Here is an 18,204-nt window from a genome sequence, read left to right as displayed (position 1 = left end):
ATCGGAGCTCAAGAAAAGAGTAGTGAAGCAGCGAAAAATAGTAGATGCAACAATTAAAATAGCCATTGCAAATTCTAGGTATACGATGAAATATCTTTCAATTTAATGGTATCTGGTGAAATAACTTTATAAACATGGGTATATGGTGAATTAGTGAAATACCCCAAACGGCAGACTAACGGCAGTTATCAAAAAATGTATTTTGTGAAATTGCACAACAACTTAGTGGTATATGATGAATTAGAACGTTTTTGGTGTTATATGGTAAATTAAGTTAAAACTCAGTGGTTTATGGTGAAAATTCCGTTATTTTTAGTAGGGTAAGATACAGAATGTGCCCCTCCTATCACAGGAGAAGTGGGGTGAGGAACAAACCCAGTTACTTGTGGGGGAGATTGAGGGACAAACCATCCGTTCACTCCTTAATCCTTAAAATGGAAAATAGAATGGAAATCAAAGATGAAACAACATATCCCTAAATATTAAGGATCAATTAATGGAAAAGAGATAATTGCTTGTGTTCATGCAAATGAGTTGAAAAAAAAATATATGCTCATTTGTTTAAAAAAATATTAATTAATTGTATAATGGATATTGTGTAAAATAACATCACAAAAAAGTTTCCAATTATATTATAATACCACAAAATTTAAAACTTTTTATTATAACACCACAAAAAAAAAAAAAAAAAACCCCTAAAATTGGATTTCACCACCTCCTTGTAGATTTTTGGATGGAATCTGTTAATAGAATCCATTATAAACACGTGTCACTTGCACGCACATTGACCGTCCTAGTAGTTTAATTTATTTTTTGACCAACATCCTACACCGAAGCTTAGCTCTGACTACAGCCTACATCCGGATCCAGTGGCGGATCTAGCCTTGGTCCTGCTAGGTCACGTGACCTAGCAGAAAAAAAAAAAATTTTTTTTTTTTTAAATGACACCTATTGGAAAATAAGATATAAGCATTATTTTTGGTTATAAGTTAGCAATACAATCTTGTAGCTTAGTGGTTGGAGGGTTTGGGACAAAGCCCAATTAGCAAGGCCCTAGCCACACAAGTCATGAGTTCGAGCCTTATTACTTGTAATTTTTGTATTCTTTTTGTTTTTTTGTTTTTGTTTTTGTTTTTTTTTTTTTTTTGGAATTCCTTTTATCTTTTTGTTTTTTTGTTTTTTTTTTTCCTTCCTATGTTATGGTTATGTGATTTATTGATTTTCATGTGATTATTTCAATTTTTTCCTTCTTTTTTCATTTAATTCATTGTAGTAGCATTAGCTAGAAATAGAATTTTTTTTTTTTTTTTTTGGTTTTCCTTTTGAAATGATAATGAACTTATGATATTTGATTATCATGTGATTAATTTGATTATCCTTCAATGTTGTTATGTTTTGTGTTGTTGAGACATTACATTAAGTTGTTTTTCTAATTTGTGTTGTATATATTATGTTTGTATAATTAAATTGGGTATTGTGACTTAATTGGCTATAATATTCTAAAACCACTTGGGTAGAATAGATAAGTTGCAAAAAGATTGAATTAATCTATTTTTGACAATATTGGATTTTGTAATTAAATTGAAATTGTGACTTAATTTTCATAAAAAACATATGATATAACAAGTTTCTTTAGTCCCAAGCATCCTCCTCCACAAACTCATCGTCTATCACAAAATTCATCCACCTCCGGTATGCGGTCGATGAGTGATGATCGATATAGGTGACAGTGACCCAGCACCTTAAAAATCCTGGATCCGCCACTGTCCGGATCCGACCAAGGTTGCACACCTTTGGCATATAGTGGATGAATTTTCCAAAGAGCCACAAGGGTGGGGGTGAGAATCGATCCCAAGATCAACTGAAATCGGGAGAAAAGTTCTAACCACTTGAGCTATTACTTACTCTATCTCTCACCAGTAGAGTCATGTCTTAGTTCAAGATAACACCTTTTTTCATGCAAAATCGATAAAGCTCCGAGAATAGGGGGTATACAAGTAAACAAAAACTGATGAACCGTAGACCTATCTGTCTTCATTTTCCCGCTCTGTCTTGAAGCGCACTTCACTTGGCGACTTCTGAACATCTCTATCCTCCATTGAAGCAGCTTCTGAGGTTAACTCTTATTTCCTTTTGTATTCATTGAATGTTTATTTCACAAACTAGGGTTCATCTTTCATTTTTTATATTGTCACTATAGTCTATTTGAAGTCGATTAGTGAACTATTAGTTATAAGTAATTACTAAGCTTATGGAAGATCATAACGACCAAATTTGTTGTCAGAGAAGAAAATTTGCCTATAATTTTAGGATGGAACTATGAAATTGGACCTTTTTCTACCTAAAATCATGCGAATTTTTAGCTTAATTTTGATAATTGAATCAAGTTTGGTTGCTAATGTGTTTGTGGAATCCTATAATACTAGAATGGAAATATGATATTGGACATTTTGTCGCTGGGCCTAGGGCGGCCGCCCCTCCTGCCATTGCTCAGAGTCGGGTCGGAGTATGGTATATTAAGGGTGCTGGCTTGGTGGGGTTTTGGTGTAGATTGAGTAGGCGTTGGTCTTACTGGAAGGGGGCTGGTGTAAAGTATTTGTCTCAATTTTCTTGTTTCTTAACTCATTTAAACCCCCATATGTAACGGAATGCGTGCCATTGTAATGGAACGGTATATGTCATTAGTTCATGAGCATGAGTTTATCTAATTTTAGTAGAAATTGTTGTACTGAAGGTTAATGTAAGTCATGAACTATGTTGCCCAAACTCTTTATTTTACATTTTTACCTCATTATTGACACTCCCAACTCTTCATTTTGGACCAATATTATGAGAATTTTCGTCAGTAGCTATGCTTGCCTTTTTGACAGGGATTCATGTTTATTATGAGTTTCCAAGTCCAAGAATGTTGGTCATTAAGCTTTTTCTCTGTTTTATGAAAGGTCTTTTTTGCTGTTTTTAAGAAAGTTGGCTGCAATATGATTTATATTTTTATTTTTCCTGATACCTCTGTTGTTTTATTTATCTTGAAAATAATCGATTCTTTAACTTTAAATTATTTGACATTGATAATCTTATGGAATGTTGTTTCTGTGTGTACAGCACCGAAAGTAACGTGGTTGATGATTGCAGCTAGTTTTTATTCTGGTAATGGCATCTCAAAAACTGCTTGTCCACATACAAGGGGCCTATATAGGAAAATGTAGTGACCCTATGGTTGTTTATAATTGAAGAGAGAGTTTTGTATGTACCCTTTGGTAAAGCAGATACATACCATTCCCAGGACACTAACCTTTTTCTCTCGCTTACTTGACCATTGTCACTCATCAAAGTCACTGAATTTAACCAAAGTGGTCCATGGACAGTTAATAAAAGTTGGATTTAATCGTCACACATTTTTAGGTAATCGCTGCCTTGAACTTTATACCCGGTGTCAATTTGTTGATGACATCCTTAAAGCATTTGGTGACATATCAAGGAAGAATACTATATCTTGGAATATTTGCTTGAAGGGGTTGTTGAATTGTGGCCACAGTGAGATCGCTCAGTCCTTGTTCGAGAGGATACCTGAACAAGATGTTGTTAGTTGGAATACTATGATTTCATGGTATGCCTCATGTGGACATAGTGATTGTGTGTGGGAAAAATTCCGAGAAATGCAATATATGGGAGTGAAGCCAAGCGGGTATACTTATTCAATTGTCGCATCATTGGTGTTTGATGCCATCTTGGGCAAGGAGCTTCATGGTAAGATGATTAGAAGTGGTTTAATCAGGTCAAACTTGGTTCTAGGGAATTCTTTGATTGATATGTATGGCAAGATTGGCCTAATTGACTATGCTGTTGGTGTTTTTTTGAGTATGGAACATTTGGATTTGATATCTTGGAATTCATTAATTGTGGGTTGTTGTAAAGCTGGATTTGGGGAATTAGCACTTAATCAGTTTTCTTCAATGAGATACTTGGGGTTTCCACCTGATGAGTTTACATGTTCTGCAGTAATCACTTGCTGTACGAATTTGCGAAACTTAGAAAGGGGTAAGCAGATTTTTGCTCTCTGTATCAAGGTTGGCTTTCTTAGCAATTCCATTATCTCAAGTGCCATTATTGACCTGTTCTCGAAATGCAACAGATTGGAGCATTCAGTTCAACTCTTCAAAGAGCTTGACAGACACAATTCTGCAGATTGCAATTCCATGATATCAGGCTATACATCTCATGACATCAGTGAGAGTGCTATCCAACTCCTCATGGTCATGCTGAAGGAGGATATAAGGCCTACAGAGTTCACCCTTAGCAGTATTTTGTCCTCCATTAGTGGTATGAAAGTGGTGCAAGGAACTCACATCCATTCTTTGGTGGTTAAAATAGGTTTTGAGATTGATTGTGTTGTTTGTAGCTCACTCATTCATATGTATGCAACACTTGGGTTGATCGATTGTGCTATGAAATTTTTTGCGAGTATGACCTTGCCAGATTTGATTTCTTGGAATACCATGATTATGGGTTTGACTCTTAATGGAAGATTAGTTATGGCAATAAACACTTTCAAAGAACTACATAGAAGAGGTCCATTGCCCGATCAAATATCGCTAACTGGTGTTTTACGAGCATGTAGCTATGGAGGTTTTGTTAATGAAGGAATTGCTATATTTTCAAAAATGGAGGAGTATTATGGTGTTAGACCCTGTAATGAGCATTATGCTTGCCTTGTAGATCTGTTGTGTCAAGATGGTAGGCTCTATGATGCAATGGAAATTATTGAATTGATGCCTTTTGAACCAAGTTCAACAATTTGGAAATTGTTACTTCATGCTTGTGTAAGTCATGGAGATGTGAGGCTTGCAGAGAAAGTAGCTGTGAGATTGATGGAGTTGGAGCCACATTTATCTCTACCTTATGTGGTTTTAGGCCGTGTATATGAGATGAAGGGCCAGTGGGAGGATGCAGTTCGGGTGAGGGAAGCCATGAAGAGGATTGTCTCGGAGAAGGTTGTTGGATGTAGTTGTATTGTGATAAAAGATCATGTATATAGCTTTACAGGAGAACAGCTGCAACAACATGCAGGCGGAGATATTTACTCCATTCTCAGATTAATGACTTGGGAGAAGGGTGAAACAATGATCATGGAAGTTAATCAGACAGATATTTATGCTATTGCAAACATGGTTATGGTATTATGAGATGTGTTCATATGCTCATCCCACAAAGAACAATGCTACTTGCGGCTGGCGTACTGCGCGGGGAATTCAAATACGCATTCTATGCTTGGTATGACATGTGATAGACCTCTTTAGTATCAATGCTGGTATTATAAAAAAATCCCTGCAAATCTGTTGCCAATTTTAAATAATTTGACCTTGTATCAGTATGTTTATTCTCTTTAATTCATATTAAGCTTAAATATTTTCTTGTGTGTACTTTCTACCATTGCTGATTTTTGCACAGGGACTGTTGGGTCTGCTTAGTGCTGAGGTATTGGTAAGTGTAACTTTTGCCTTCCTCGATTTTGTGTTTCCAGTTTTGATTTTTTTTGGTAATCATTTTCTGGTTTACTATCATCAGATTCATCACAGCTAATGTTGAATATTGTCCGAAATTTCTGTAATCTCAGCTATTCAACTTCATGATTTGAGGGCTTTTATTCAATGGTTTATGATGTGTAATTTAGTAAGGTATGTTTTGATGCTTGCTATTTCATTTCTCTTTTCTAGATGTTGAGATTTTTGGTTTTGGAGGGTTGACTAGTCAGGCAACCGAATATGTTGATTCTGGATGTGATTTGATCATTTGGCCTGATGTGAATCCGTCCTTTTCTAATTTGATAATATGAGGCCCTTTTCTTTTTTTTTTTTTAAAAAAAAAAAAATATTATACTTCCTCTGTTTCATTTTTACTTGCTACACAACCTCAAGGTATGTACTTTTAGGAGGTAGTTAGAGAAGGTAAGCGAGTGCTTTTATCATAATATTTTAATGTAGGGAAGGGGTTAGGTACCATGTGTAAAAATTATCTTGATTATTTCCGTTTGCATTGAATCTCTTCCTCAAACAATGTGCCTTGAGAGTTAATTAAAAGAAAATGGAGAAAATATGTGATTATTAGTTTTTATTATGAGAATGCATGTGATTAGTATTTAGCTTTCTAAGAAGCTACACATTATCAGAAATTACAGTTTGTCATGTTAAATGTTTTGGAGTTCTGATTTTGTCTTAATACCTTTTGTTAGTTCAATTTTCAGCAACATCTATGATACCTTATAGCTCTTTTTGTTGTGTATAGTGTAGTATTTAATGGAGCCAACCGAGCCACCCGTACCAGCCAAGCCACCTGTGATTCTAATGTATGAAAGAAGAAAAACACAAGAGGGAAACACTGAGAGAATGCAGCAGCAACAAGCAGAGCAGCAGCCACAACACACTGAGGTTTCCCACACCATTTAATGGGTGCCATCAGAATCTCTATTGATAGATGTAGAAGAAGGCAAATTATGTAAATATAATTAGAGAGGAGAGTATGAGAAGGCATTCAGTTATTTTGTAATTTGTGCTTGCACTAGCAGATTGACATATACAATATGTAATGGAATTTCAATTTGCTATCTTCAATTAAGTAACTGGATTTATATGACTCAGTTTCTATATAATCTTATCAATGCTATTCTCGAGACAGTATGTGTTCCATTTGGTGATCTGGGCATCTGGCCATTATCCTTTGGCCTATTGCCGTGGTTGGATCATTTCTTGATGCATTTATGTCTAGTTTTTCTTGGATTCTATCTTGGTATTGTCGTTCATCAGATTATTCAGGCGTGTGATCTTTACTTTGTGGGAGAGGATTTAATGTCTTAGTTCTTATATAGCAAATATCAGATATAACATACTCCGTATCATGGAAGCAATCACAACATATATGATGATATTAATTCCTTATGTATCAAATGTACCCTTACTAATATACCTTGAAATGTTAATATGCTCTTCAAAAAACCTGTGAGATGTTGTTAAGTACGTACTTAAAATGGTCACAGGAAAATCCTAGAGACCAGAAAGGAAGAGCTAAGTGATTTAAAGCTTATCTCACAACACTCGAGAACATTGAAAGCTGCAATTCAACAACATAAGCCTATAAAGGTAAGATGACATGAATAATCCTCACTAAGTTTCTTTGCCACTTGAGTAATTGCATGACTACCACCCAATCTAGCACTAGTACTTATGAGAAATAATGTTATGACCTTTAATTAATTCTTGGTTGAGCGAGCCTAATCTCTTAGTTCTCCCTACCATTAAAACATTCTTGATTAAGGAATGCTGGTTGGAAAGATGTTTTTGAATAAAATTTTCTTATTCAACTAGATTCGTTTCTCAAGATACCTTACTGCATTATTGGGTAATGGATTGACTGTTCAAATCATGTGAGGTGAATGGAAGGCAATTGCTTCATTAAGGTCTGATAAATGTAAAAGACATCAGAGTGAGTTGTGAAAGGGGACTGCAAAAAGTTGGGTACTGCACTCCCTGCATGTTGCATTTTGAAATGTTTGCTTCCCTCTGTTAAGTCAGATGCACCTGGTTTAGTATATAGTCGTCTGTATGTTTCTCTACACCTAACGTCCTGTAATTATATCAGTATTGACGCGTGTGCCCTAATCCTCCAAGCAATCATGATATGCAAAAATGAGACACTACAGGATTGGGATGATGTTGGATTTCCATCTGAAGATAGTGTCAGAAGAGCACAGCTTATCATCAGAAGGTATGAATTTGTGTAAAATAAAGATTAATCATTAAATGGATGCAACTCATGCAAGTAAAACTATGATTTTGCTTTCTACTTCCCAACAATTTAAGCCATCTAGAGGATTATGATTTAAAACTGCAAGTAATAAACAAAACATTATTGTCCCTCTAGATTGTAGGGGATGGTGAGATCCATGACAAGAATGCCAACTATCAAACGGCAATTCCAGAATTTGGTCAAAGTATTGTATATGAAGGCCGCCAAGACGAGTGCCTTGGTGAACTACATTGTGTCAAACTCTACAAGCAGAAAAGCATTATAGAGTGAGAAATTAGATCAAACCTTAGAAGAGACAGCCCGCGGGGGGAGCAAGCATAATGCGGCAAATACTGTATAGGCAGGCATAACATTCCTGAGATATATTGGCAGTTGAGTTGCAGTCTTGCAGATGCAATGCTATATATAGCCGGGAGCAAGCATAATGCGGAAAATACTGTATGGGCAGGCATAACCTTCCTGAGATATATTGGCAGTTGAGTTGCAGTCTTGCAGATGCAATGCTATATATAGCCATATAGGTTATAGTTTTTGTAAAGATCAACTCAACTGTTAGTCCATAGTCCCATAGTTGACCAGCATAGCCGTTGAAAGCAATACTATATATAGGTTATAGTTTTTTTTATTGACAGGACCATGAATGAACTAATTACCCATTTGCTCTCTTATAGAAACCAATTTTGTGATTGTAACATACACATGGTTCCAAGAAAATATTATTTGACTTACATATATACTCATTTGGAGTTCTCCCAAATGAACAAATGAGCCAAAACAATAGTTAAGTTGTAGCATACTAGCATGCACATAGCACAACCAGTTCTACAAATTTTGCCCTTCACACCAGTCAATGACAAGCATAACTTGTAAAAACATTAAAATCCATCTTATTTGTAGGTAATAGTTTTGATTAATCACTATTATAAAAATAAATATTATATAAGATGCTATTGTAAAGCTATAGTTTTCATTTTTTGTGAAGACCTATAAAGCTCTCAGCATATTGGTTGTGTTTCAGATTTAATTTAATGCAAATTTTCATCTAATTGACAAACCAGATACTCAAATGCTAATGGAAACCAGGAAAGTATTTGATTTAGATAAGCAATCCAATAAAACATTCACTCATACTAAAATCTCGATTAGTGTATCGAGAACAACAGTACAAAACAAAACCACAACAAAAGAAAATAACAAGCTGCTTAAGAGTTTGCAACAACGTTTAAAACCTCCAAGGCTGCTGCAGTAGAGGTTGGAGTACTGAGAACTAAAGCAAAAAACTTATTGAAAACAAATGAAAATGACAAGCTGCTAAAGAGTCTGTAACAACAGTTATAAACCACTACGGCGGCAACACCAACATCCTAGTCTCCAGATTTGATGCCATTACCCTTCTCTCTGATTGATATCCCCATGAACATGCCTCGATCTCAGTTCCTGCGAATTTTCATGAAAAGCATGAGCACCTTTCAGGCTTTCACAATTTTTTTGCTTTACTATGCTGACTTTATTAGGTATGACACACAATATTCAATATTTCCATAAATTTATCCAACCAGATAAGAAGATTTTGATACAAAAACAGTCTATAACAAAAGAAGACACTTCTACATATATAAACAAGCAGCAAAGAGCCAGCATACAACTTCCTGTATCCAGTAAGCTACAACATCTTTATATAGACTCATGCATGCCAGACATGCTCATTAGTAACAACGTAGATGTAGTTAGGCACCTGAATTATTTCTGTTCCCTTGGAAAGGAAACTGGAAAAGAACTGTAAAATACTGATTAGAAAACCACTTGATGGGAAACAAATATAGTGCCCATCATACCATAACAATACAAACTAAAACGGGAAGATAAACTTTTGAAATTGATCAAACTTATTACTAAGTTGTGAGGGCTAAGCAGCTTGCAAAAGCATTGTTCTTAGGATTTCTATCTAACTTCTAAGAGAATCTGGTTCAACAGCATAAGCAACCTCATTATACAAGAGTTTCAAATCATTACCAAGCTACCAGTAAACCCTTAGCTAGCAGTAACAAACTAGTCAATTCTCTTATTATCATTTCAGAAATACATTCATAACTCATTGTAAGGTTGTAAGGAAATTAACCCATATAGCCCTTGTGCCCCACTGGAACACTGTGGACATAGTTTATAATACAATAGCTGCGGTAATAGTAGAAATAATACAACAGCTGCAGCACACGGCCACATAGTAGTCATAGGTCTGGCAGTAGACAACAATACTGACCCAACCACAGCTTGCATGAATCCAAGAAAACAAAATTTAAGAGACTGTGAAAACTACAAGGCTAATTAGACACATATGAGCACCTGTACAGAGCAAACCGGCCAAGTAATGGGAGTATGCGACCTTTGTTCATCTTCTGTGACGTGAACAAGGGTATCATCTTACAATAAAATAATTCCTTTAGAGGCAGTTCAATTATTAATGATGCACGGGCAGCAATTCATTTGTTTCAACTGAAAAAGGAACTTTATCCGACCATTTATTGCCTCTAATTTAAGTTTAATATTAAAAGTATTTTAGCAATTCAAACTTGAGCATAAGGTTCAGCCTTTCAATACAACAATAAGAATAAAGATTTGTAAGTAATAACAGTGAATCAAATTATTACTTACAGCTTTGCAAAAGCCACAATGGGAAACCGAGATGCTGAATTATTTAAGAATCCATGAAAAACTCTTTATCTCAAGATATCAACATCAAAATAAACTTAGGTAAAGAAGAGCACAACAGATCTAAGTTTAGATCAATTCATCAATTGTATATAGATATTATTAAATATATTAGTAAATAAATGAATAAGAGGGGCAAGTGTAATAGTCTGGAATTTTTTCATTACATACCTTTTAGGACAGCTTAGGTTAATTTATTGAATTTTATTCTGTGAAATAATTTGAATTTCTCACTCCTAGTCAATCAATTCTATTACTCAAGCCCTAAAAGCAACAGAAATTCAATCTCTTCTCTTTTCTTATGAGAAATTTTCTTACCAAGACTATTTTTCTTTAGCATTGTTATATGTTGGTCGCAGACATTAATAACAAAAATAAAGCATTAGTCTCAAATGATTTGGGGTTGGCTAACATGAGTCATCATAAGGAACTGTTCACAAAAGTGAAACAAGAAAAGTAATGAAGAAAGTTAAAGAAAGTAAAAGATTAAATGAAAGTGGAAGAGCAAGAGGCAAAGGCAGTGTAAATTGGAAACCCAAAAGATATCTTGGTGAAGTTTTATGAAAGAGGGCCAAGAGGAGATAAAAAGATAGGGAAAACACATAAGAGATTTGAGAAAGCCTTACAAAAGGAATTAAAAAATTTTGCAAAACACAAGGAGATTCATAGAGAAATTAAGAGTATACAATGAGTTTCATGTCCTCTGCTTAAACTTTTCCCCTCCACTCTGCCCTGTCCAACACCATATTTTCCTCGAACCCCAATGAATCATATCACTCTCAATCACCTTCCTCCAAGAATAACTTTTTTTTTTTACCTTTCCCAAATGGAATCTAGACTAGAGTTACTAACTTATATGTGTTCTAATATTCAATTACGATATTTTCACAAAGCAGTCATATATAACTTCAACTCAGAAAGTTACTGCTCTAATACAGACAAAAAAATAAAAATGTTCAAGCAATAATCTATTTTCACTGATTACTAAAGTATTACCAACTATATATCAAAGACAAGCAATTTGGAAAAAGCATAAATGAAGATGCAGTTTCGAAATTTACAATAGATTACACCTCAAATACCAGTCACGCACATTAGAACTAGCTAGATGTTTCAAGTTTACATGGCAAATAAGCAAAACATATGGATAAAGCAAGGATATCAGTCAGAAAGGCACTAAAAATTGCTAGAAATAGGGACTGTAAATGCAAAAACCTACACATGATCAAGAAAAACAAGTTAACTCGTCCATATATAAAAAAAAAAAAAAAAAAAAAAATTGACTCAACATGCTAGCAGAATAGAATGACTAGAGCAGAGACTTCATGTAGTACAAAATTACAAACCACAGATTATGACAATCAGCTCATAAACATTACTTTACCAATTGACGCAAGTTCAAGAATCCAGAAAGCCAGCAAGGAAAAAAGAAGCTTACAAATAATCGAATTCAATCGTGCACTCTTTCCCCTCCTCTTGCCAGGAACACGACGAATCACAGTTTCTTCTTTTTTATGCTCCTCCTGTATATTGTCACCATTATTTTGTAGCAGATGTGTTACACAATTATCGTCCCCCAATAGAACCAGACTTTCCGAATAGACTTCTGCATGTGGAGCAAAGTATGAGCCCAGGGGCTGAAGATCCATTATTTCTACAGCTTCCACAACCGGGTAGCCAATCCAGCTACCAGGTCCACAGAGTATGAGTCCTCCATTCCTATTGATGCTAATTAAGTGTTTCCATCCTATTACAGGGTGCATATCCAACTCAATTGAGAGTAGTTTGGTCCACGACTCTTCCACATTATACTCTTTCATGACCCATATGTCATATCGATACCCAGGAAATTGGTGGAGCAGGAAAATAGTTCCAGAGGATCCCACAATCCGATGATCTGAGTCAATATTGAGTTTCCCACCCTGCGGACATGCCATTTCCAAAAAAGTCTCAGCATTCAGACTAAATGACACGATACAGCACTGATTATCATCTTTGCGAGTCAAGAAATGGAGAGCGCCATTAACAAAAACAGGAACACTTAGTTGCTGCAAGGGCACAAAATTACTGACACATCTCCATGATTTAGTATTCAGTGAGAAAATGTCAGCAGAGCATACAACAGGTTTGGTTAAAAAAGACAAAGGCCTTCTGTCAACTCTCCTACTTTCTGAGAAACTAGAAAGGCAAAAGGCAATCCTCAAAATCTTATAGTCATTAGCCAAAGCATCAAAGCCAAACCCAAAAGACAATTTTAGGCAAGCCGATGATCTACTATCAGACACATTACAATAAAATGGAACCTGATAAGACTTTCTGATGGCAGGGTTCCACAGAGTCACAGGGTTGAGTTCATTAGTGTCATCCCATAAGCAAATCAAGCCATTAACACAACTTACAATTGTGTAGTAGCTCCCTTGAGTCCTATCAAATGGAAAATCCAGTTCCCCAATTGTCCTAAAAGGACTAAAACTACACTTTTCATCATATAAAGAGTAGATTTCTTTCTTTTGGGTGTTGCAGAAGTGCCTAAAGAGAATATTATAGTTACCAATTGCATGGTTGTGAAGTTTGTGTAAAGAAATGAAATTGGAACTATTAATGAGCAAAAACCAGGATTTGCAAACAGACCTGAATCGCAGCAGAGACTTTGTAGGCAATCTCACCAGGAATTGCAGCACCAATTCTTCTGGAATATCACTCATTTTTTATATATTTAATTTTATTTTTATTTTTTTTTAATTTTCAGGGATCAAGGAGAATGGGGGTGTAGATGAATCCAAAACCAGATTTAAAAAGGTGAGAGAATGGCTACAGAAAATATGAAGATGGGCTATGCATAAGCCAAGGCACAGAAACTAAATGAAGGAGTTGGAAGAGAATGGGTGTCCTGAAAACCTAGTCCACTATGCCTTTTGACTTTAGGTCATCAAGGCTCCATTTACATTAAGTAAAACATCCCCAAAAACTTTAAATCATATCAAAGTGAATCCAAAATGATACAGCTCATATTAACTGATTTAATAAATTTGTCAGAATGGGAATGAATCATTTCTAGTATAAAAGCATATTGATATGTTACCATATCAAAACCACAGGTATGATCAGATTGGTTTCATAATATATATATGCAATAAATATTAATTAGGTGGAAAAAAATTGACTTTATGCCCTGTACTTTTCACCTTATTTTTGCTTAACTGAAATTATTTTTACTGATGAGAAATTATTTTTGCCGAACTTAAATTATTTTTAGTTCATTTTAGTGAGCTGAAATTATTTTTGCCAAACTAATTTTTTTTTTATCAATTCTTTGTTATATTTCTTCTTTAAAGCTAGACCCTATTCACTTCACCATATTTTTGCTGAATTGAAATTATTCTTTACAGTGATTGATTTTTATTGATCTTAACTTATTTTTACTGAACTAAACTTATTTCTACGGAACTGAAATTATGTGAGCTGAGCTTATTATTGCTGACCTGAACTCATTATTACTAAACTGAGATTATTTTTTACTGGATATACTTGTAAATGTAATCTTAATGATATACTTCTTTAAAGGTGAAAAGAACAGGGCCTTGCCGATGTGATCTTAATGATATACTTCCTCCGTTCTGTTAATATTGCAACAATGGACTTTTTGCACTATTCATCACTCTAGTTTGACCATATAATATGATTCATTCGTTAAGCAAAATATAGTCATGTGGGATCTTGTTGGATTCGTCTCATAAAATACTTTCACAATATCAACTTTTTATAATTTTTACTCTTACACAATTATAAATATTTAGCATATAAAATGTGCATAGGGATGCGTAATTTCCTCCTTGTTGCAATATTAATAGAACGGAGGAAGTACTTGTTACGAACTAAACGGTAAAACGCTCCATAACAAATTATGATATTGAATACTAATGCAAGGAGGAAACTCCAAGAAAAGTATAAATGCATAATCTTATTCAAGACAAATTTTTTAAGAAAGATATAAAATTCTAAGGAAAAATTATCAAAAATAATACAACCTTTAAGAGGTCCGCCAAAAACAAGTCGACCTTTTGATTATTTCTGAATAATACTACCTTTATTCATCCCCCACTCTCGAAAAACCTAAACCAGACCTCCCCTTAACCACTCTCTTCCCCTTACCCACCAATTGCCTCCCCGAAAGTCCGAAACCCCTCTCCCTCACCCACAAACCCCCCTAAAATCATCCCCCACTCTCGAAAAACCTAAACCAGACCTCCCCAACCATCGACGGCGGCTTCAGTTAAGGTTTTTGAGGTTGGGGGATGGATTTCAGGGGAGGTTTTGTCGGGGGAGAAAGGGGGCATCGGGGAGGGGGTTGGTTGTACGCGCGACAAGGGGAACGGGGTCGGCGTCGCCGTTAGCGCTGGGGTATGGGCATGGCCGGCGTTGGGAATGAAGAAGGTGGCAGCGGTGGCTGGTGGGGAAAATGGGTGGGGATGGGGTTTTTTTTTTAAAAAATAAATAAAATAAAGTAAAAATCATAATGAAACTAAAAATTAAATAAATAAAAATTAAATTAATTTCATACCAATAAACTAATGACACGTGTCCCACATAACTTGTTAGTCAGGTTAATAACCGGTCATAACTTGTTTTAAGTGGATACCCTATAAAGGTAGTATTATTCAGAAATAATCAAAAGGTCGACTTGTTTTTGGCGGACCGCTTAAAGGTTGTATTATTTTTTACAATTTTTCCAAATTCTAAAACAAACATCTTAAAATAGCTAAAGGTAACAAAGTCCTAAACCTTATTCTCTATTTACACTTCCATTTATTTTCAAGGCCATTTTGTAATTAAATATGTGCTTATTTATTTCACCACAACAAAGTTCTGAAAGAATAAGTCAAATAAGACGCAAATAAATATGAACACTTAGTTGCTTGAAGAGCTTATGTAAGCAGACATCTAGCATTACATGGATAGATAAAGCCAGCTACACACCTTTGTCCTTCCCATCTCCTTAATAAGTAATAATAGTCTTTGTTGCTGACCTGTTCAGAGCATATACTACACTTATGAATGGTTTTTAAAACAATGAAATTATAGTATTGAGTTATGCTTGAATTTAAACGGGTAACTAAATCAGATCAATTAAGACAAAATCACTGAGCTGAGTGTTGAGCTGGCAGACTTGTGATAGTTTGTTTAATTTGGGATTGGATAAATCTAAAACCCTTCACCAGCCCAGCACCAATACATAAGTAAGAAGTTGATTAATGAACAGAGATGGTGAGGCCAAAACTGCATGATTACAGTTGGGAATGAACAACTCCCACAGAGGTTCAGAAATTTACCTTATTTCAAGAGCTTGCTACTTATTAATGTTTGAATCAGACCGAATCACATTAGACCAGACCTGATGCATATCACACCAAGCCATAACTTATTTCAATTATCTAATTTATAAACATCTTTAATTGCGTATCAGTAAAATTAAAAAAAAAAAAAATTTTAAAAAAAGAAAAAAAGAAAAAAAAACTAATATAAAGCAGAAATTTGGAAAACTAAAACTGAGAAGAAACTAACAAGATCCCACATAATAATATTTTTCTGAAAAATTTATGTTAAAATACGTCAAAGTCTAGTCAGAGCAGGAGAAAGAGCCACCGTATCTGTTCAATATCACTACTGTAATGATAGAAACCTGCAGCTTAGCCTAAAGGGGAATACGCTCAGTAGAGCTCCTATAACCCATCCCATTTAGCTAAAAGATATTAAAACCTCCAATTATCTATTTATCTAACAAAATTTTTAACAAGGATATTGCTAATGGTATTTAGCATGGAAGTCATACTTTAGATGATAGCCTTGCTGAGCTCTCTCTTGGGCTGTGAAAGCAGCACGAAAGAGATTGGGCTACTTTGCGTTTCCAGAAAACGGACCTATATTCAGAGGTCCCGGAATCCCTAAAGGCATTTCTGATCCAGATGCTACGAATGGATCCATCATATTGAGTTGGTTGGAATCTGAAACATCATTTAATAAAGATTTTCATACCTACATTCCGGGTCCAAACAAGCTTGTTACATGAAATGCACCAAAAACAAAACAAGCAACCCTGAAAAGTAATTAATAAATTCCAATGATCCTAGGCAAATCCAAAGAAGGTTTTACTTATGATCATCTAGATCCCAAAACACTTGGATTTGCGTAGAACAATGCACCACCAACAAACATGGTAGGATAAAAACAAGGCCTGATCCTGTCAATTTACAGCATTTCATACCAACTAACCGCATCAAAATATTCCTAACATAAACAAAGCGCTTCTTCTGGAACACTCACATAATACAAATGTAAAAAAGTAAGATAGATGAATGAATATAAATAAATAAGTACAACAGAATTTCCTAAATTTTACAGAAGAATAACAAATGAATGACTTTGTTAAAAGGCAAGCAATGAGTCCACAAAATTGAACAAACAAAAAGAAACTACACGGAGGGAAAGAGAAATAAACCATAACACATACAGAATATTATATTGGGTAAATTCAGATATAACATATGCATTTGTCCAAGTATCAAACATGTCATTAACTCAGCAACTTCAGCAAAATATGTTCTCTGGCACGAGAGATAAGTTGCCAGACTACTAAGGAAATCGATCAAACAATTCTAACTAAATGCTTCCTGGTTTAAACATGAAATGATGGCAAGAATTGTAAAGTAATCCCAGTAGACCAAACAACAATCAGCACAAGTACTCAAGAAAATAAAAAGAATGAAAGAAATATTTCGTCTTAAATCCAAGCATTTGAATTCATTATAAACAATAAGTAAACTTTCACTGAGGTGGCTTGATAACCTAATTACATTGAGGTAGCCGATTTGATGATTACATTGATTGGCCTATTCTAATACTTTTTATGAGATTGTTATTTCCAGCTGCCAATTGCCATAAACAATTTCATTGGAAAAAATCTAACTCATGAATCTAATACTAGTACGTGTGAAATTTAACTTGTGCAATACAATTATACTCACAATTAGGTAATATATGTGAACTCATACTCAAAGAGCTTGACATATAAGTGCAAAACAAGCAACCAAATTCATTCATAAGCTTATCTATTACAAATTTATGATACATATTACTACCTTTACTTACGTATTTATTTATTTATTATTGCAGAATGTTAGGCGTTGTACAATAATTAAGAAGATCATATAACAAGAAGAGAAAAAGAAAGAAATATTAGAGGGACCCAAGAGATGAGGAATGACATAGCTCATATAAGTCAAATCATATGCAGGTAATGTTACAATTAACAAACAAATTGTTCAAAATTTAACTACCATACTGAAAATTACCAACACTGATTATTCTACACAAAAGAATTTACACCAATTTCAATCACAATAGACACGCACACAAACCACACAAATTGAATTAATCACAAGTAGGGTACCTTAATAGCTCTTCAAATTTGGTTTTCGCCTCCAATTCCTTGTATCGAAACCTTACAATTATATTCCAGGTTAAGAAGAGTAACCAAACAGCTCATCGAAGTATCAAACCCAAGCCTGAGATCTCTCTACTTCTCACAAGTAGGTAGTAGCAGATCTGATCCATCATTGTTAACAAAATGGTTACCATGATCTCCATAAAAGAAATCAAGGCCATCTGCACCTCTTCGTGGATTGCCACTGATCATCA

The 18,204-nt window shown here is 34.8% G+C and overlaps 2 protein-coding genes across 9 annotated transcripts; one reads left to right on the top strand and one right to left on the bottom strand.

Annotated features, from left to right (window-relative positions):
* Positions 1-1,986: 1,986 nt before the first annotated feature.
* LOC145559443 (pentatricopeptide repeat-containing protein At1g43980, mitochondrial-like) lies at positions 1,987-6,646 on the top strand. Of its 8 annotated transcripts, none has more exons than XM_081620870.1 (5): positions 1,987-2,115; positions 3,103-5,271; positions 5,449-5,481; positions 5,615-5,675; positions 6,288-6,646. In XM_081620870.1, the coding sequence occupies exon 2, from the start codon at positions 3,246-3,248 to the stop codon at positions 5,181-5,183; it is 1,938 nt and encodes a 645-aa protein (XP_081476996.1). In that variant the 5' UTR covers positions 1,987-2,115; positions 3,103-3,245; the 3' UTR covers positions 5,184-5,271; positions 5,449-5,481; positions 5,615-5,675; positions 6,288-6,646. The 8 variants fall into 8 exon arrangements, with proteins under 8 accessions (XP_081476996.1, XP_081476991.1, XP_081476994.1 ...); XM_081620865.1 differs by having other exon boundaries at positions 6,283-6,646; XM_081620868.1 differs by having other exon boundaries at positions 5,566-5,675; positions 6,283-6,646.
* Positions 6,647-8,883: 2,237 nt separating this feature from the next.
* Positions 8,884-15,462, bottom strand: LOC145558301 (F-box/kelch-repeat protein At3g23880-like). Its single transcript, XM_081619498.1, has 2 exons — positions 11,948-15,462; positions 8,884-9,237 (listed from the first exon to the last, which is right to left on the bottom strand). Coding segments are annotated over exons 1-2 (1,269 nt in total). The 5' UTR covers positions 13,215-15,462; the 3' UTR covers positions 8,884-9,235.
* Positions 15,463-18,204: the final 2,742 nt, after the last annotated feature.

Source organism: Chenopodium album, chromosome 9 (assembly GCF_948465745.1).
Source record: "Chenopodium album chromosome 9, dcCheAlbu1.1, whole genome shotgun sequence".
In the NCBI taxonomy this organism is placed as follows: Eukaryota; Viridiplantae; Streptophyta; class Magnoliopsida; order Caryophyllales; family Amaranthaceae; genus Chenopodium; species Chenopodium album.
The sequence above is the reverse complement of the archived record's forward strand: the minus strand, read 5'-3'. Positions and strand labels throughout refer to the sequence as shown.

Coding starts and splice junctions, on each gene's coding strand:
- LOC145558301 (XM_081619498.1), bottom strand. CDS start 13,214: ATGAGTGATATTCCAGAAGAATTGGTGCTGCAATTCCTGGTGAGATTG.
- LOC145559443 (XM_081620870.1), top strand. CDS start 3,246: ATGTACCCTTTGGTAAAGCAGATACATACCATTCCCAGGACACTAACC.